This window comes from Sebastes fasciatus, chromosome 16 (genome assembly GCF_043250625.1).
Source record: "Sebastes fasciatus isolate fSebFas1 chromosome 16, fSebFas1.pri, whole genome shotgun sequence".
NCBI lineage: Eukaryota > Metazoa > Chordata > Actinopteri > Perciformes > Sebastidae > Sebastes > Sebastes fasciatus.
Window position 1 is genome coordinate 7227959 of NC_133810.1, and position 21903 is coordinate 7249861.

Genomic DNA, 21903 nt, shown 5'->3' on the forward strand with positions numbered 1-21903 from the left:
CCCCTGTACTCCCCTAAAAAAGACAAAAAAATGGCTCTATTGTGGGTCTCAGAGGGTTAATGATTTCTTTCAGTGGTGCCACTGTAGATACTTTGTCTCTGTCTGCCTCATTTATTTTAAGTTCAGCTAGTGATGTCCTACATTTCACAGAGTCTTTCACCTCCTACACAGATCAAAGTGTCTTTTGGCCACACTGCAATTGGTCTACTGTTAAAGGATAATTAGAAGAAAAGTACAAACAAACTGGGCTGAGGGAAAAACTTGTGGAGAAATCACCATGCCCACACACAGTCAGGCTCCCAAAGAACTTGTAGTGGATGGACGGATGGACAGCAGTTTCACCATAACAGCTTGTCCCGAGGTCAAACAGCAAAGAGCCATGACCTGGCAGAGAGGGCCTGGGTTCCAAGTGTTGTCCGTCCATTAAAGTTGTGTGGGAGCACGGCGTGCAGGCACTTTGCTTTTTGCTCCCTTTGGTGGACAAATTGGTGTCTGTACCTCCCGCAGGATGTGATTTCTCCCTGAGTGCTCGCTCAATGTGAGTGCTAGGGGGTTGGGTCTAAAGAAGAACTTGCTTTTTGGATTGTTACAAAGTCAAACCAAAACCAGATACAAGACAACTGAAATACGTTCAGCTATCAAACTCCCTTGTAGCTATTAGAACCATTAATGGTTTTCTGTGGGCATTTATCTGTGGAGAAAAAGAGAAAAGTATACCACCAGTAATGTGCCATCCAATTGTAGGAGTTTTTTCTTTTTTGTTGCTGTTGTTTATAAAGTGTTTTATTTAAAATATTCACCATTTTTCAATGTTATTGCATGCCTTCTTCAAGGGAGAGCACAAGAGGATATACGCAGTGAACTGGATTCAAAGTCTGTCAGATCAGAGGCTGGAGGAGAGCAGGGGGTGGTTTGTCCTATTTGCTAAAATATTGTTGTTTCCAGGGCCTGATTAATTGTGTTCCAGGAAATAAACAAACCAAATGTACACTTATTTCCAGTAAGAGACACAGGCGCACAAAATAAATAAACACTCCTGACATTTCAGTCTTTGGTGAGTGGTTATATAATAGTCTTATAATATATACTATGGCTTTTAGCCATTGTTTGATTCAAAACTTGTCTCAGTGTTTTGATAAACATGTTATTTCTTCAGTAAAGTGTCCATGTATTCTGTAAGTTATGTTATAGAAGACAAGGTCAAGTCAATACTTACAGTATGAGTCATAATAAACATATTGCTACTCATTCACACAGCCAAATTCTCCCCCCCCATACAAATACTAGATTTTAGAAAGCCAAACTGCAGAGAGCCTTGGCTTGCAACGCCAAGCACCGCGAGCATAGCATTCCATCAAAGGTGCTTTGTGAGTCAGGAAAACCCTGAGTTCACATTGAACATCCTCTTTATAGTCTTCATCAATAAGATGTTTGCTGCCAATTCGAACTGTTCTAAATGCTGAACAGACTCACTGGGCGAAAGAATCCAGTTCTGAAGCCAACCTGCCATTTCCGCTTTAACTCGGTTTATCATATTGGTAGGCAACAGAACCAAACAACTCAATCAGGAGTTAGCCAGCTCCGAGGAATATTAAACCAAAAAGTAAACAGAACTACTATAATGATAAATTAACTCATCTAAGGGCTTTTAAATTGCTGCCGTTATTTTTTCGCTTTGGACAGGAAGCGTTTATTACCTACTGTTACACCCACGGGATGCTGGCACCATGTATAACTTCACAGGCTGCTACTGCTTTGACAAGTTACACGAATACATCACGTAATCAATATCACTTTTTCCGTCATTGTCAATTTCAAAAAGAATGTCTTGTAATACAAATAATCCTGGTACAATGCGGTGTACAACTGAAACCAAGTATTCTACCTGGATTGTGTGTCTGCACCAGTTTGATTGGCCAACACTGTCCATTGTCAGATGATGAGACATTGCAACAAAGATTGAGCCCGGTTCAACCAAGGGTTGGGTTAACTATATCATAAAAAATGGGCATCATTTTACAGCTAAACAATACACTACAAGATGTTTCTGAAAACATTTGAGAAGAGAAATAGGCATTACAGTAACAGGATATTGATTCATGTTTGATCAGCGCTGCCTAGTTTGACTGTTTGATCGGAGTTCATGAGTGATTGACTCGTGGCTCTCAAAGACGGCAGCTGGACGGCAGACTCCAGATCAGCTCTGACTGCTCGTCTTTCTCCAGTCTGTGAAATCTTGCAGATGCCGTTAGGAGCACCGGAGGAAATTCAGGTAAGAAAATATTAATGAATCCTAGATTTGTGCGTTAATCGTTTGTACGCACAGATTTTTGCATACGCACCGTTTGTGAATGAGGCCCAACATGCATTACTTGCAACAGCTCGGTGTTCGTCCCTGATGAAGGAACATGCTGTGTCGTGGCCTGAATAATGACTAGTGAAAAACAAAATGACTCAGGAAGGTTTTTGTGTTATTACCAGTTCTTTTTCATGCAAAAGAGAATCAGATTGCGACACTAAATGGAATTAAGTGGTACTCCACAGCCTTACAATCTGCAATTTCTGAACAAGGGAGGGCCCCATTGTTCTCTAGCAGGTAAGATTTCCCTCCGCATCATCCAACTAGGACACAAAGAAAATGAGATGGTGCATCATTGTGTGGCAGTTGTCTGGCATTAGTGCCGAAAATATCAGTCAAGACAGAGTTACAATAGATGAGACAAAGGACGGGAACTGAGCACAGTGGGGAGAAGTGATCCAGTTCCATACGAGACAGTGGAACAGCCTGAAGGGTCTCATCAGGAACAAATTCACTGAAATGTAATACAAGCTGGAGTGTTATGTAAAATGAAAGATGGGAGAACCCAGATCACTCAAGCCCACTGTGCTGCGATGGCAGCGCATACCTGTATTGTGCTCAGAAGGGCATTCATTTCCCCTCCGATGATTACAGCGGAACACCAGCTGTATTGTTTATTTGGTTGAAAGCACAAATGATATGCATTGATTCCTTATTCATTCATTGTTGAACTTGGCATTGTATCTATGAATGCAGGCAAAATGGGCCCAATTACAGCAAGCGATGCCTCCCTGTGACTCCACAGCAGAGCAAGATGATGAAGGCCTCAAACTGGGAGGAAAAGAGCAATCAAAGGCCACTTGTTGTCTTTTGTAAATTCAAAAACAGAAGTGTAAAACATTTCTTGCTGTGACTGACAATGGCTCACTTGGGACTGCAGATTAGATTAGTCAACCACACACATACACACACACACACACACACACATTATAGGGCTTCCAAATTTTCTCACTATTAGAACTTCTCCAGTATCTTTGACATGACCCAGCCCGTTCACAGGGAATGTGATAATGCGTGAGGCATTTAGCGTGCAAGAAGAACGCCTTTCTTGCTTTTCATGTGTCGTTTGTACGGCACGTGATCTGTACTGACTGCAATGTAAACACCTCCATGTAAATACGCTATGCATAAAATATATCTTGCAGAATAAAAGGCGAGATAGACCGCTTATAGCGGGAGGGTGTGGAGGTGGATGGGTCCAACACAGGACTTTCGACCAGGAGAGCGGTGTTTTGTTTTGCAAGTTCCGTTAGTGATGTGTTTTTTAGTGACGTTTGTGATGTGTTTTCTGTATGTCTGTTACGTTGTTACCGTACGTATTTTATGTACTTATTACAACCATGCATTTTTTCCTAATCCTAACAAAGTGGCTTTGTGGCCTAAAACTAACTGCGGATGTTACCATAGTTTTGTTGCGTGAGGTACAAAAAAAGTCTAAAATGTGTTCTCATGACATGCGAAATTTCGTTGCAATATCATGTTACACATCCACAAAAATACATATATAAATTACATATGTAATATTTGTTTTTTAGCCACTTACCCATGAAAGTGTTCAAGTATTTGTTGGTTTCACTTCAACAAATGTGGCAAGTTGCTGTTTTCCTGTGTATCCTGTCATTGCAAATTGATTACCATTGGGTATTAAGACTGATTAGAAAGATTCACTTTGGTCTCTCTCTCTCATCATTTCTGACACTACACACTAGGTAACTGATTAATCAAAGAATCACTATTACTAAATTAATCAATACTGAAAGCATAATACATTATCATCAGTACAACAACAGATGCATGTCATACTCACCACATTAGCCGTTATTTATTGCTGTTAAGCGACCATCAATGAAACTCAACTCCCTCAAAAAAAAGGGAGGGATTATTCCCATTGAGGTGATGGCAGACTTTAATCTGAAACATCTATAGTGGAGAGTTTTACTGACAATACATCAATAGTGATCCCAAATCAGAAAAGTGGAAATAATTAGTATGACATGACTGAATTGTTGTACTTACTGAATTAATGCCGTGACAATGTGCATTATACTGAATATATTAAAATAATATGGGGGAAGTGTTGCGTTTGAATTAACCGAGGATGAGGAAATATGAATACTGAAGGCCCGTCTCTAATATAACCTTCCAAATAAAGACCTGATTGTCTCTGTTGAGGCTGTAAATAAAGGCCAGCATTGAGAATTTATGACATTGAGATTGTTAACAACAACTACACCAGAATTTAATCAAGCATGTATTCAAGCCAGCGGCACTAAGAACGTGGGGGAAAAAAAGTCCACAGGGGTTGAAATCTGTTAGGAAAGCAATGCATTTAAATGTGTCATTTTATACAAGGACTGTATTCATTTCGAGCATTACAGATTCTCTCAATGGTTTTGGCTCATTTTTTTTAAACGGTCTTAATATTCTATAAACTGTTTCATGGGACATCCCAACTCTATTGTGTGTCTGCAAAATGTACTGTTACCGCAATCAGAAAATTCACCTTTGAACTTTCATATAAAGTCATATACAGTGAACAGTGCCACAAAATGACATCCATGCCAAAAAAAAAACCATGCAACAATAAAAAAAACTTATTTTTTTGTCTTGCACCCGAGTCCTGGTCCTGAAATAAATTAATGTCATTCAATGATTGAGCCAAAGCGAATGAGGAAAAACTGTAATGATACAACAGTAGCCATTATTGCATGTATATTAGTATGAAGTTAGTTCATATTTTTCTTCTGTTATGCAATTGGATGCATTTATTTATTTTCTGGTGTGTGATGATATACGTGTGTGCGTGTGCGTTATCCCAGTTGTCAGTGTTTGGTCAGGATTGCTTCCATGTGTCAGAGGCGCGGGGCAGATCCACCTGCCCGAGGCGGCTCTCTGATGTTGCCACGGCTCCTCCTCGGGCTTCACAATAAAAGGCCACAGCTTTTTTTTTTTTTTCATTGTTTCTCCATGAGAGAGAATAAAAAACTCCAGTTGAGTGAAAACACATTTCTTTTAAAGGTGGATCTCAGATTCTAGTCGACAGCCTGCTGATGAAATCGGATCAACAGTTGACTTGCTGATTTGAAGGGAGCCGTGGTTTGCCAATTTTAAACCCCCCGACCTCACTTAATGAGATTATATTAAAGTTTTTAAAAGTTAGCGGCCCTATTGTGTGATTTTGACATTGTCAGACAGCAAGAAATTGAATTGGAACCCAGCTGCTGCAGGGGCCACTGTTTCTGAATGATGTCAGTCAGACCCCATACAGCACTGTGCTCTGCAGAATGCCTGAGGCACAACATCAGTTGTCCTCGGGATCCTGATGGAAGCACAAGACGAAGGATGAATAAGGAATCATTAAAATCCATTCCAAAACTAATGACAGTCTGGCCTGAAGTTGTCAAGTTAAAAGCTCTAGACCAAAGTGCAGACTAATTGAGCCGACCAAAAGATTATTATAAATTCCAACCCTGAGACAAAAATGTCCTTCTTTGAAACATTCAATTCAAATAATGGAATTGTTCTGTCAGATTGAAAGACAAAAGGGAAAAGCCCTTGAAACAGGCAATAAGTTAAGATGGCAGAGAATCACCAGAGAAGACGCCAAGTGTCTGATGATGTCTGAATTTGATTAATTTAACCTACAACTACTTAATCAGCAGACAGTAAGCCGTCAGCTGGCTGGACCGTCTCTTTCTGGACCAATTCTGTGTTTTTATATGCATGACGTAGCGCAGCGCAGCCAATCACCGCGTGTCTCCGACAGTAACAGTTGAGCCGTGGCGGGGCTGTAACACAGACAGACAGGAGAGAGAAAAGCGGTGAGTGATGACTAAGAAACGTTTTGTTCCAAAAAAGAAAAGTCAATCCTGCTCACAGATGACAGCTGCACCGACTTTATTTAGCAAAGGTTCAAAATATTACCAGGCTCATTTCTCTCTGAGCGAGAGAAGTGACGGCAGGAAGACGGGAGTGTCGGAGGGAGGAAGTAAAGTCTTATATAAATTTAGCACAACTAAAGCTGGAGATGATTGGTTTCACTTGTTTGAACTGATCTGGAATTGTATCTTGGTAACCAACATATCTATGTATGTAGAGGGTAATATTAAAAACTAGAATTACCACCTTGTGGTTGTAGGCCTCCGCCAACCAGTCAAGTTGCAGTTTACATCTGTAAATATGTCTGTCTGTCCAAAATGTCATAATTTCATTTTACTAGACATTTGTGTGAAATTGTCATAATCAGCATATGGATTCTTGAGTTACGGCCAATCAGTTTATCTTTGAGTCCAAGTGGACATTGCAAAAAATGCATTCTTGAGATATTGCGACGGACAGACAGAAAACATAATGCCTCCGGCAACGTCTGTCGCCGGCACGGAGATGTAAAAAATATAATTTAAAGTATCACACTGTGCCACAGTGTGTTGTAGGCTTACAGTACATACATCACACAATTACTCTGAAAAGCCAAAACATTACATGCAAAAAGACATTGAAAAAGGTCCACTGTGTAACAACTGGCGGCATTTCTTGGTGAGGTTGCAGATTGTAACCTCTCCCGTGTACCAAGCGTGTAGGACAACTACGGTGGCTGACGTGAAATGTGAATGGCCCTCTCTAGAGCTGTTGTGACAATAGTGTAGGTCATTTGCAGAATAGCAGAGCCAGTGCGTAGGGAAGTGAGTGATGAAGCAAGAGAGGGAGAGTGGCGGCGAATGTGCGCAGTGGAGCAGAACACAGAGATAGTTTAGCTTTGAGGATATCAAGTGAATATTAAGTGGAAGTTTGTGCAGAATAAATGCTGCAGCTCCACAAGACCACCAGAGGTTTCCTGTGTATTGTCTCCTAAGTGGAGTGACGGGAGTTAACTCCGGAGCGAGTAACGTTATCGCAAAACAACAGTGTTTGGTTTGTCCGTTCTAGGCAACTGTTCGGCTCCGTGAAGACGACCCGCTCCCTATGTAGATATAAACGGCTCATTCTAAGGTAACAAAAACACAATAATTCTTATTTTCAGGTGATTATACACGAAAGAAAACATATTTATTCATGTTATATACCATTTCTGCCAATAGATCCCCCTAAATGTGACACACTGGTGCTTTAAAAAGAGTGATTTTGCATTGAGCTTCCATAAAGTTGGGAGACTCACAAGAGACGGATTAAAAAAAAAAAAAAAGCCCAATAAGGAGACAGTAGAGGCTGAGATATTCTGACTTTTAGTCTCCAGTATGGGTCGAGCTCCAAGAAACTGCTGATGTCTTTCAAACTCCAGGCCCCCAGTTTGTAACACAGGCTTTTTTATTATAAATCTGTAGCGTCCAAGCCCAAGCTGAGAAAACCCTGAAGACATCATCAGGGATATTTTCTCTGACTTGACAAAACTCCCCCAAAGCCACAAAAGACATTGTACAACTGTTTTCACAGTCTGTCTGTCTGTGTGGCACTAACCATGATGAGTAAACACATCTAGATGTGTCAAAAATCCCTTTAAATTCTAATTGGCTAGGATTTTGGGGTGTAAAGTAAAGCTGGTCATGACACAAAGTGAAAAAGTACTTTATACTTGACATGTTTACTTTAATCCCTGAATAAATGCATCACAGCCTTGTGATGCCTTAGCCCTTTAAGACTCTCATTCGCAGTCGTTCTTACTCTAAAATGATTTACTGATTTTTATTCAAAACTAGCCTGCATTTCTTTTGAGTACACACTTGCTATAAAGCCCTCAGCTGGACGAGACTCACACAAGTGATGTTTGGAAAATATTTGCATTCACCTCAGTAGCCTTTTGTACATCAACATTATGTAAATATGATCATAAATATTCAAACGTCAGTTCAATTTGACTCATTTCACTTGTTTCGCAGCCAGATTGTCAAACTGTATGGCACAGTCGATACCCAGGCCAACAGGCTGCATTCACGACGGCAGATTGCTGCCCACGCCCACCCCCTTAAACCCCCCCTCCCCAGTCCTCAAGAGATTTGGAATCGGAGGGCGCTTACTTGACATCCCATCAGTCGGCGGCTCACTAACAAGTAGGCCATAAACCTTTTCTCTCTCTTTGATTACACTAAGTGCACAGAGGCCAGATGCGACCCAGCCCAGTCATCTGTTGGCTTGCCAGCAGAGTCACCGTAGACTGGCTGGGGCAGGCGGAGGAGGAGGAGGGGTCACTCTGAGTCCCCTCCCTTCAGGAATAAAGCCATTGTTCTTCATTACAGCGGGAGAGGCTGCTGGGGGGCACGGAGGGAGAACAAGTCCATTTCCACACCTGTTTTCCATCACCAGGGCTCCTACCAGGTTGACTCCGAGCCAAACCGAGTCGGATGCAGGCTCTCTGTTGTAACAGAAGCTGCCCGTAGTCAATGTTTTTCTGCCGGTTCACAGTGATAACACAAGAAGCAATTTTCATGTCAAATAAACTGCTCAGTCAATTGTCTTTGTCAGGGCAGAAAAATCTGTAAAACAGCATTTATTTTAGATCATTACAGAACACTAAAAACTCCAATGAAACACAGCTTTATCAGCACCAGCTATTTGTGATGATATGCACTTTGGAACAACAAACATCATCTACTGTGATGAAAACTTCTTTGCTGCATGGAGAGCCTTTACAATCTTTCACAATAAAGAAATGTGCCAGATAGTCTCATTTACAGGAACAGTGTGTAGGATCTGGCGGTATCGCGGTGAATTTGCAGATTGCAACCAACTGAAGCCTCTCCCGTGTGCCAAGCATGTAGGACAAGTCTGGTGGCCGACGCAAAAACACGAATGGCCCCATCTAGAGCCAGTTGCATGGGTCATTTGGAGCAGAGCCAGTGCTAAGAGTGTGTGTGTACGAGGGACGTGAGTGGTGAAGCAAGAGAGAGAGGGCGACGAGTAAAGTTATCGACTCCAGCCCAAAACAGTGTTTGGTTTGTCCATTCTGGGCTACTGTAGAAACATGGAGAGGACCCTATGTAGATATAAACGGTTCATTCTAAGCTAACGAAAACACAACAATTTTTATTTCAGGTGATTATACACTAAAGAAAACATACATATTAATATTATATTCTATTTCTGCCAATAGATCCCCTTAAATGTTACACACTGGTCCTTTAAGGCTGAGTATATTGTGAAATTTGTCCAGACTAGTGCTAATACAATACCTGAATTCTGGTTCAGAAACTACTGGCGTTGAGTGATATAAACAAGTATTTCTACAAAACTCCTTTTTTTTATTTCACAAAAATAGCCGCTCCAAGAAGTATAAAAACACATCTAAAATAAAATTCTGTTTTATATAAGGATGCATGTGATCAAAGAATAAGACAAAAGATTATGAATGCCAAGTTTCACAAAGGCGTGCTTCCAGAGATCTCAACGTCTGCTTCTGAGTGAGCATCACACTGCTCTGTTAATCACAACTGATACATGAGACTAACTTGCTCAATAACTGACAAACATAATTAATGTTTAGAGTTAAATATGAAGATTAACCTTCTCATTTTCTGGCCTTTAAGACCCCATGAAGTGAGGACAGCGACAGTGCGGCCAGACTGAACACAGACCAAACCGTTCATTTTCCGAGAGAGGTGATGAATCGCTCGTGGAGAGCACAACAGGCTGGAGGGTGGCAAGGGACAAGCAGGCCGCATGGCGATCACATCTTAAATGAGCTGTTGCATGGAAGGGCTGGATGTAAACAATCCTATCTGAGATCCACTGTGTATTCATATCATATCCCTGATATTGGTACAGTTTGGAGAAATCATTCAATCATCACAATGAGGCAGTAAAGACGGCAGTTCATGAACCCTTCAGCTTACGTATCTCAGTAATCATCAGTATTGTAGCAGTGAATAAAAGATAATGTACAGAAAATAAATAATGCATTCAGTTATGCATATACTCCATATTAAAACATAATGCTGGGCACACACTGCACAAGAACCAAGACGATTTTGGGCCCAATTCCCCGCCAATCGTCAACAAAACCCCGATTGTTTGATGGTTCTAAAGATAGGTGAGAAGCATCAAGTAGTAGTAAGATGGAACTCAGAAATGGAGGACCAATTTGTTCATTTCTGGCAACAACGCAAGTGTTTATTTGGCCAGATCGTTGCTCTCCACACACTACAAAACTGTTAACTTTAACATCACATGTCGTTATGTGTGGGGTCTCTCACATTTTGAAAATCTGTTAAGATTTGAAAACTCTTTTAGTGTGGACCGACCTTAAGATCTACAGTGAGCTGTATCTGAGTCAACAAAGGTATGACAACAATACCATAAGAAAATAAGTGGATTAACGCAACACATGTTGCACCACAAAGTATAAGCTCCTACGGGATCGACTTACTCCTGTCCATTGTCTGATCATTTGCATGCTGATAACACGCAACCACAAATTTCAGATTATGAAATATGTTGGATTCTCCAGCAAAGCTTAAATCTACACAATAAACATAACTGGTGCTCTTATCCACTGCAACATCATGAAACACAGATAAGAAACATAATCAGTAACCAAGATCAAACAGACATGAACTATGTAAACTGAGAAAAAATCTGAGGTAATGTTTACATAAGTCATCCACACACTGTCTACATGTATTAACTTGTGATGGTCAGGTGATGTCAACTTTAGAGCTGCAAAGCTGAATAGATTAGTTGTCAACTATTAAATTAAATCTCCAACTATTTTGATAATCGACTAATCTGTTTGAGTCATTTTTTTTAAAGAAAAAAGTCAATTTTCTGATTCCAGCTTCTTAAACGTGAATATTTTGTTGGTTTCTTTACTCCTCTATGACAGTAAACTGAATATCTTTGAGTTGTGGACAAAACAAGACAATTGAGGACGTCACCTTGGGCTTCAGGGAACACAAATTGACATTTTATAGACTACACAACTAATCGAGAAAATGATCTAGAGGTTAATCGACAGTGAAAATAACCATTAGTTGCAGCCTGTAGTCAACAAACATTTCCCCTGCATTCAACAGGCTCTAACCTGCACTGTCTCAACATTGCATAACTTCACAAAAATGAGAGCATGCTTCTCACTGATGGATTGCCAAACCGAGATTTCAACCCTCAGCATGTCAGAGCTTGTGGTCAGAGCGTGCTGCGTTGGCACTAACATTACCTGTAATGTAGCAAGCCCTGCTGCTGTAAGTGATTCATCTGCATTACAAATGGACTTACTATATAGATCTATACAGAACCGTAAAGGACATGCATGAAGATAACTAAATTACATAATAATGTACCACCACCATGCATGAATTACAACAGCATACTATTGTTAACCACTATATGGCTGCATGATCACTGTTATTACAGTCAGTATTTGTTTTTATTCTTCCAATCTTTTCTAACAAAACACACTTTCTGAACATGAACCTAAAGAGAAAAGTGCCTGCACTACTTAAAAACCCTACAGTATAAATACAACTTGATTAAAACGTACAAACCTATAAATCAAGAATTCATTTAAACAGCGAACAGAGAATCAAAAAGCATAATGTCACCGTCAAAACCAATCCAAAGTCTAATTATTTGTAGAAGCCAAACTCAGTACTGCAATCAGACTATTATATGAGTGTGTGCAGACTTGATTAAGATACAAAAACATATTTTACATCTCTGTGTGCTTATATTTGGTGACAATGTGCTTTACGGTGCATGTTCTCTCTAATTACCACATTGAAATGAGATTTTAGATTTCTTTCTTGTCTAAAAATAGAGAGGTGGTCATCTCAGTGCTCAGTTGGAGCCCTCGCTTTATCTTTGAAGAGAGAATAACATCACCAAAGTCAATTGCGATTTATTTAAATATGCAAGGATTGTGTGGAATATTATGAGCACAATTTAAGACGTACACTTGGTAAATTCCCACTTCCTGTTTGAAACAGTTGAAATGGCTTATATATTCTCCATGTATAGACAAATGACTGACAAATTGTTTAAATTGCATCACTTATTAGCTTATTTCAAAGGATGAACGTCATCTCTGGAGGTACGCTGTATCCACTCAGTCATCTGAAACAAGAGCCGTGGCAGCGGAACGCAGCGAACTGTGAATGCTTTCTCATAAATCCATTTCATTTGGAGCACTTGTGTGATTTGACGACCGTATGAGGGGGGAGCCCGCGTGCCAAAATGGAACTTATAGTTGGGGTGAAATTAATTAATGCAGCCTCTCTCTGGCTGCACAGCAATTCTTACCCTCACCCCAGCACCAACTTCCATTTATTTTTATTGAGTGAGAAAAAAAACACCACCCCAACCATCTAATGCTTAGCACAATGTGAGCCTGTAAAAGCGTGCACTGGAGGTAAATAATTGATATGCTTTGTGCAAGTGCGGCCTGAGTTTTTGTTTGAAATCAGTGGAGTCATTTCCATGAAGGAACAGTAGCACTGCCCACTGACCAAAGATCAACACACAACCTCTGTTTAGTTTGCTGGCACTGTTTAACTGAAAACAGAATCAGCGTGCTCCAATTTTAATGGATAAAAACGTTGTAATGGATTAAGCCTGGTGGATAATCCACAATGTGACAAACAGGCGACATCTGCCTCACTGTCTTTTCTCACCATTAGAGGCTCCAACTCAGCATAAAAAAGGTTTATATTCTTATGAGGAGCAGCTTGAGGAACTTTATGTTTGTGACAGAACTGACTTTGACGCACAAAACGGTGCAGCAACAGAGCTGAAATTCATCACAAAAGCCTCACAGTTTAAACCAGATATAGAAATGTGTAACCCATTTGAAAGGGGTTTCTAGTTTGTCACAGCATGCATGTGGTGTGGTGTGGGAGGGGGATGCGTTGCCCTGGCTACTATTATTTCTTTTTTTTTTATACTTTATTTTTTCAAGGCTGTTTTCATATATGCAATCCACTGTTTGTAATAACAACAGTCTATAAACCAACTTTTAATTAGATGAGCTTACAAAAAAAAAAAAAAAGAAAAAAAAAAAAAAAAAAATCATACAACAACACGAGAGTAATAATAAATGAAATCAATAAATAAGTTAATAGAAAATAAATCTGGAGAACTACATCTCCATCGTATCAATGCGCAAAGATAAATAACCCCATACCAATATGTGCATCTCTCAGTGTAGCTCCACTACTGCACACACAGCCTATAAAAACAGTGACAACACTGGAGTCGAACACAACACTTTTATCCCATCAGTATCAGTGTGCTGCTAAATAAGCGTGTGTGTGTGTTTGTGTCTGTTCTGCAGCCCGCCAACTCGCACATATCACTCCCAACACCACCAAAACCAAAAAACCCAAAGCGGATCAAATGCATGTCGCAGTTCTGCAAACCTTATTCGCTTCTTGAAAGCGTCTGACTCATTTTTAGTACACCCCGCACGAAGCTTTGATGTTTTTTCCGTGCATGATGATGATGATGCTACTGCTGCGTATCCATCCAAGTCCCGATATCACACACACACACAAAAAAAACAGCCCCACAGAACCCAATTGGAAAATCTGTCAAATTAATCTGCTCTTGTTTACTAACAGGAACACACACGTATTAGGGGGGAATTTAACACATAATGTGCACCACTATGATGTTTTTATCATTTCGGCATACATCTAAAACACGTATCAGCACTTGTTTTATTGAAAAGACAACTTTTTATAACAGATTCGCCCTCCGTTTTGATGGTTTACCCATTAAAATCCAGCGAGGTGGCTGAGCGTAAAATTCTAAAAAACTGAGATTAAATGGAGAATAACTGCTTATTCTGGATATATTTGTGTGCCGAATTAATCAAAAAACGTACAGTAGTATGGATAGGTCTTGGTTTGTGTTTTAATGTGAAAAAATATCCGATTTAGTGGCATCCAATTAAATTGGCACTTTTTTGAATGGAGTTTGGTTCAGCGGTTCCCTCTTGAAAACTGCACGTTGCCAGGGCTGCTGCATATTCCACTTTAACGCACCGCTGTTTTCTGTGATTTGCAGCAGTCCAGGCTCCGTTTTCTCAACAACATGCACCACAAAAGTAACCAAGCCAGCAGACTGAGTAAACAAACAACCCAGTTATACAGATACAATGTATCTCTGTGTGGAATGTTGTTTCCACAACAGAACTGGCTACATTTAAGATAAGAGTTGCCAGCTGTGTGTAGCTTTAATGGTGAAAGTGATGTGTATTCCTAGGCAGCGGATCTGTAACGCCTGTTTGTGGAGACATGGCATAAATCTGCTCATTCTATTGTGTGTTTTAACTTTACGCACAGTTTTCTTTCTTGCTTCAACAACATCATCAAGCATCCTCCAAAAACGCTCTGCCACGCAAAACATTCTCCCCAGTATGCTGATAAAAAAATCCTCCATCTCCATCTAAACATCCGTGGAAATCTGAGAGGAAAGTGTTGCGTTTAAGGCATAAAAAAGGGTAAAAAAGAAAAAGTCCTACCTTTAAGAAGAGCCGCTTGAAACAGGAATAAAAAGAGAATAGTCGCTGAGAGAGAGCTGCTGCCAGTGTTCGCCATGTTGGACACCTGCTTCAGTATGGCAGAGAGAGAGAGAGGCAGCTTCACCTATAGCTACAACGGGACTCACTTAATGAGATGCGAGAAAAGGGAGGAGGGTACTATTCACCATGTTCAGTTCATACGCAGTGTTTGGATGAATCGTGATACTTTGTAATGAATGTGTTGTTATATTCTGCAACTCTTTGAATTTACTAAAGAATGGAGGAAAAAAAGGTTGTCAATGCTTTTAATGAGTAGTGAGTATTGTGGTGTGTGTGGTGTTATTAGATGGGTCCCATGATGGTTTAATGCTCCTGTTTCTCTGTCACTGAATAGATTTTGTATTTTTGCACATTTCAAAAACTGATTAATTCACCCACTTAGAGTGGGCAGTATTTCAGACTATAACAGGGACAGACATAGCATTTTTGAAGCCCCGAGGGCCCCCACCTGAATGGAGGAAAAAAGCAAGGTTATTTATATTATTTTATTTATTTATTTGCACATATACTGTGTATAACTGCACAAAATCCAGTCATTGAAAAAAAAAAAAAAGAAATGTGTCAGGAGAGGTCAAGAAGCCACAACCCCAGGAGAGGAAAAAAAATAATTAACAAAAAAGGAAGAAAGATCTAAACTAACATAATTTTAAAAATACAACAAAAGTTAAACAACAACAAGAAATACACAAAATATGCAGAAAAACCTAACCAAACAGTGGAAAACAATACAATAAAAACAATGAAATACATACAAAAAACAGTACAGAAGAAAGAAAGGTTGTCAATGCTTTTAACAAGTGGTATTGGTGTGTGTGTGTGTGTGTGTGTGTGTGTGTGTGTGTGTGTGTGTGTGTGTGTGTGTTATTAGATGGGTCCCATGATGGTTTAATGTTCCTGTCTCTCTTGAACTGAACAGATTTAGTATTTTTGGAAATTTCAAAAAACTGATTAATTCGCCCACTCAGAGTGGGCAGTATTTCAGACTATAACAGGGCCTGGCGTAGCGTTTTTGAAGCCCTGAGGGCCCCCCCACATCCCATTCTTCCAGGGGGATTCTTCACCTGCTCTTCTTCACGAGAGAATCAAACAGTGGGTTGCTTTAACCGGGTAGAAACAGAGTGAGACCGTTGCGTCCTTCAGGGACCGGGAGAGCCGGTCAGCCGGGTGGGAGCTGGTCTGGTTTCACTCTCTGTATTAGTTCTACTTCTTCTTTTGTTGTCGGCCCCACAAAACAGTGCATTCAAATGACAGTCTTTTTTTATCTTTCTTTTTTTTTTTTTTTTATCATGTACATTCTGCTTGGTAAAACACAAGGCAGAACCTGTTTCCAAATAGTTACAGGTTCTTAAAGAGGACGTAATATGCTTATTTACAGGTGCATACTTCTATTTGGGGTTTCTATTAGGTCATCACTTTAATGTCCAAAAAAACGCTTTATTTTTGTCATACCAGCTGTGCAGCACTTCCTTCCTCTTGTCACCCTCTGTCTGAAATGCTCTGTTTGCACCAGCTCTGCTCTAACTAGCTTTGTTTGAGGGCATGCCAAACTAGCTGCTATGCAAATTTGTTACTTTATGACATCACCACGTTACGAAAGGAAAGGCGGGACTTTAAGCAAGGCGTTTCAGGCAGTTCAGGAGCAGTGTTTCTGTGGGGGAGAGTAATTCCCTTTGGTATGAACTTTTTGCTTTGTAACCTTTTACATGCACAAAAAAAAACTATATAGCACACTAAAGGAAAGGGAAAAAGCACAAAAGCATTATAGGTCCTCTGTAAATGTCACAGTTATGGGTCATTAATTTCCCATAGTGGAAAAAAAAAACTGCCTTTAGTCGGTTGTTTTTATTTCCAGCAGAAATGTGCATTATGAAACATAATGGAGTTCCCAAGCTGTGATGATGACTTTGCCATCCTCTCACTTATGATGAGAAAAATATAACTGGGTAAAGAAATACTGGCCATTTAATTTGAAGATTCACAGAGTTTGTCATGCTGATACAGGGCGACAAGTACACAGATTGCTTCAAGATACCGTACTCCAGGATGTCAGTGGGCCATTTTCAAATTGCTAAAAATAATACAGCCACACATCAAAACATAGAGGACCAATTACGGCAGGTAAGGGTAGGCAAACACACACATAGGTAGAGTACAGGTATACAAACATTTCAGAGGTTATTGAGAGGCTGGCATCATTTGCAGTTTTTATTTTAATTAATAACATACCTCATTATTTAGTTGAATAGTTTTGATTTGACAAAGATAAACATATCAGGGTGGCTAAGACCCGGCAGCTTGCAGAAAAATCACCACACATTCCCTAAACCTAATTCATTGTGTCACTCCAAGTTTATTTATAAATACAAAGTTGGAGCTGTTGGTTGTGAGAAAGCAGAAGGTCAGAGCTGCTCCAAAAGCACTGTTGACTAGAAGCCATTTTCAGATGTGGCATGTGAACAGAACTGAACATGAGGTCATTTGTGTCTGTTTTTGATGTTCAATATTTTTGGACACAAAAAAAGATGTGGTGCGTTGATGTGGTGGGCCTAAAGTCCTCCATGTCAGAAGCTAAGACAGAACAACAATCTATAAAGGCAGAGAGAGAACAACAGGACAGAAATTAAGCAGGTAAAATAATCAGTTCTGTTTATCAGTATTTGTCTTCCTTAGTGGTGTGCACTAGCAGATTTTTTGGTTAGTGCCACAACATGCACCATGACCTTCTGGCCCAACTCCAAGCAGCTACCTCTGTAAGACTTTGAACATGGATCAGGCTACATCCACACTAATAAGTTTTTTTGTTTTGAATGGATACCTTTTATACGTTTATGCCTAACGTCCACACTACTCCGGCATTTTTGAGCCCCTAAAACGGATATATTTGAAAACAGTGCTGACCCTGCTTTAGTTTGAAAACTCAGAGGTTGCGTTTTAGTCTGGACGGCAGTCATGTGACCCTTTTCTGCAAGAAAACAAACGACATCAGCCTCAACTACCACGGATTAATTTCAACTTTTCACCACTGCTGTTCTTCCTCCGTAGTATTATCTGCAACTAAACGAGCGACAGAGTGGGTAAATCTACATCATGTTTACACAGGCACGTGCATACCCAGTGAATGTGAATGGTCATGAGTTTTCAGGCCTGGTAGTATGGACGGAGAATATTTTGGAAACGGCACTGGATGGAGATTGTATTGTGGATGTAACTTCACTCGGATTCACCCTCAGGATGCAGGGAAAAATTCTCCTGAGATGGGAGTTGGGTTCCTCGGTGGACATTACCAGTTCATCCTCACTACTTATTTGGGTTTAGTAGGTCTGTGTGGAAGCTTTCCCACCTCCCCTCTCGGTGGTTATCAGGTGAGAGCTCTGCTCCTAACTTTACTTAGTGGTCAAGACAAACAGCTGCAGATCTGATGACCACAAAGTTATTGACCTTTGGCCTAAGGTCCTGATATTATGCTGGACCATGGTTTCAGGAACAAAGCATGATGAGCAGAAGTCCAATAAGAAAACACCAATCAGGTTCAGATCAGGTAGTCCGTTCCTTGGAAACTAAAAGGTATGCAGCCACAGTTAATTCATTGCGCTTGTGTTTTTCCTTCTATGAGGTGTCAAAATGCTGAGTGAACTGAATGCATGAATGATCATCTCTTCCTCTGCCTGACATACAATGGGCCTGAGTTTAGCAATTTTTCACAGCTAAAAACAAACACAACTTCACTTGCTGTTTTGTTACATTTAAGAAGTTTGATTGCTATTTCTAAATAAGTGAGTTAGAATATGTTACATTTAACGTAATCATAATTATATTGGGAGTAAATCAACCCCAAAATATGTAAGCAGCTGCGTATATCGGACAAGCTGATGAACCTAACCTGATTTTAAAGTGAGGGTATATGATTCCTTTCATCGCTGCATTCAACAGTTCAGACTGGTCTGGACTGATTGGTCCCAACAGGAATTAAAAGATCAAAACAAGCTGACATACTGTACTGACTGGCCCAAATGGAAACATGTCATCCATTAGGGGATGAACCTTAATGATGCTTTATATACCCTTAACATGTAGGTTGGCTACATAGCATACTGTATATAGTAACATTTTGGCAACACCTCCTCTTACAGTGCAAGTGAAATGTAAGCTGCAGTAGGTTTACGTACATTCTTCTTCTGCACAAATTGGTGTCATTTGGATAGTTGCATAGTTACAACTTTTCAAAATGAATGTATATTATCTAAACAGACATGTTTAAATATTCAAAACATATAATGGCCAATCTCTTTTTTACTAGGTTTCTAAATGGAAGATGGTTCATATGAGTAACAGCACTGAGTTTAAAGCACAGCTTTAGAAAATACATGAAATTAAGCCACATGACATCAATGCTAATAGCATGAAAACACTTAACACCTTCAAGTGGTTTACCAAAACTATCTTTAAAAAACAAACAAACAACATATTGACATCTACTACCTACTTCCAATATGATCAACAATGCAGAAAATACAGTGAGTGAACTACTTTTGTTCTTCCAATGGCCTTCAGCAGACTCAAATGATGCTACGTCCTGTCGATCATGTGACTTGTGTATTGTCCCAAAGTTTTAGAGGAAGGAATGTGTCAAGGTAACAAGGTGAAGTGTAGTTTTAGAGAGCGGGCAATCCTGTTTGTTCTGTGTTCTATTTTTTTTTTATTAAGGTTTTACATGACATATCCTCAAATTGCAACTAGGACAAAGTGCAGGACACTTTGCTTGATACTATAATGTATTATACAGATACTTTGCATGCATATTTATGCATGTAATGTCCTGGGGACGGACTAGGCACCGATTCGGTGCAATGGCCCATATCGGCTCCCGCTCTGTAAGAGCGACTCAGCATATTTACTGTTATCAGCCTCATCATAAGGACCTGGGTCAGGGAAGTCGTATTTAATGTTGCTGCTCTGTAATGCATACATTGTTGAAAACTGAAAAACACAGCTGCAAGCATATCCCTAAACATCTATAGATTCATTTAGTCCACAGATAAAGACATTACAGGATTAATATGCTTGAAAATGTTCTTCTTATTACAGAGTGCCCTTGAGAAGCATTAACAGTCATCCTCTGAGGGCTATAAACATATGCACTAAATCTCACGGCAGTGTTGGATGGACATTGCCATCTATTGGCCCCCACTGCTCACAGGTTAAGTCAAGTCAAAGAGGAATACCCTAACTCTATCAGGGAGGTCGGGTGCACAGTAGATGGTGGAACAAACTGGTGAACTGGACGGACAGCGACAGTGAAATGAAGGCATATGACTGGATGGTTGGCCAGCATCAGCGTAAACAGAAGTAGGTGCATAACCTCAATCCACCACCAAGTAGAAACACAACGTCAGGCCGGCATTTTACAGAGAAGAGAGATAAACAGCAGCACACACACACACACACACACGAGACTCACAGAGTCAGACACAGTGAGCCAAATTACACAGTGGTACAGATAGCAGGGCGACTGAGTGTGGCGATGCAGCAACCAGAGATGTAGGAGGTAGTCCGAGGTTCCCACTGGCCTGTTTCTGTATCACAGCTGTCTAGGCTGGAGTAGGAGTAGAGACTGCCGCTGGTGAGCTAGACGGCGCTAGTGTCGGTCATATGACAATGAGAATAGATAGGCCATGAGTTTCAATTTGAAGGTTTCCACAGTCAGTGCTTCCTTTATCGCAAGAGGGTGTGGGGGGAGGGGGGGTTTGATTCCAGAGAAGGAAAACACTCTGCTGCCTGCAGATTTTTTGATTCCCTGCAAAGTAAGGTACCCACCGTCCTGTGATCTGAGGCCAGGAGGGATTACGTGATGGATGATGAGAGTGGATAAACATTGTGGTGTGAGCCCATGATGATTTAACAAGCACACTTTAAAGGGAGGTGTGTGTTGGATTTGAAGCCATAAAAGGGAACATTCTTATTTGTGGGAATATTCTGACAGCAGCATTTCATGTGAAGTACTGGCACTAACAAAGGCCACGCCACTTGTGTATGCAAATCTGGTCATTACTGGGTGAGGTAAGGACAGTTAAGGTTGGGGGTGGTGAATGAGAGTCGGTGAAAGTGGGATCAGAGGGGGGAGGAAATGGGGGTCAAGCACGAGGATGAACACGGGTTCCGGTGGGGATACACGATGAGTATAGGCCATGAGGTGTTGTAGAGCTAAAGCTTTAGATTCAGGTTGGGGGGCAACTTCTCTATGAGGCTTCATCGGTTCATCATCCCCCCTGTGGTTCCTGTAATGAAAGAGAAGGAGGTGAGGAAGCAGAAAGAGGTTTGTGTCTCACAGAAGTGAGACAATCAGGAGAGTAAAGGGCTTCAAAGAGACACAGTTCACAGAAGTTAAATATCAGCCGAAATGAAAACATCCGATTCCACCGCTCCACTTTCCGTACATTCAAACAGTGGAAATACGCACATCGTCACTCTGCCATTGCGAACCACATTGCGTTTAAAGGGAGTCTATAGTAAAATCCTGTCATCAGGATTCAAGCACTCTGCTGCCACCTAGTGTCTACAGTCAGAAGTGCACCGCCCCGCAATCCCGTCAAATAAAAGTCATCATTTATGTTACAAAGATATATAGCACAGTAGCTCATGCAGTTTATTATTAAGTAACAAAATATAGAGTAATGTGCAGTTACAAGAGTGATTTAAATCAAATCCTTCGTATTTAATTGGACCGCTAAAAAGCAGGCGGGTTTAGTATGTAGCGCGATACGGAGCTGCAGCTCCACAAACACCTCCCTTGTTGCTAACAGTTGCAGATTGATTGATGGATGTCATGATATTATTGGTTGAAATTGGTTAACGAAATAGCTTATGTGAGCACATGACATATTTTGTTTTACAGGAAGAAAAGATCATTTGATTTTATTATAAAAATAATGCATATATTGTTAAATAGGTGCACAATATAACTAGGGAATTGTAAAAATACAAACATGCATTGGTTGACATACAATAACAACGGCAATAAGTAACACAAAATACAATG

At 40.4% G+C, this 21903-nt stretch overlaps 1 protein-coding gene across 5 annotated transcripts in view; it reads right to left on the reverse strand.

Moving 5' to 3' along the window:
- cadm1a (cell adhesion molecule 1a) overlaps positions 1-14943 on the reverse strand; it is a 420394-nt gene extending 405451 nt beyond the window's left edge. For all 5 annotated transcript variants that reach the window (XM_074609886.1, XM_074609889.1, XM_074609888.1 and 2 more), the window contains exon 1: positions 14808-14943. In XM_074609886.1, coding sequence (XP_074465987.1) covers positions 14808-14883 — 76 coding nt within the window. In that variant the 5' untranslated portion in view covers positions 14884-14943. The remainder of the gene's footprint in view (positions 1-14807) is intronic.
- Positions 14944-21903: the final 6960 nt, after the last annotated feature.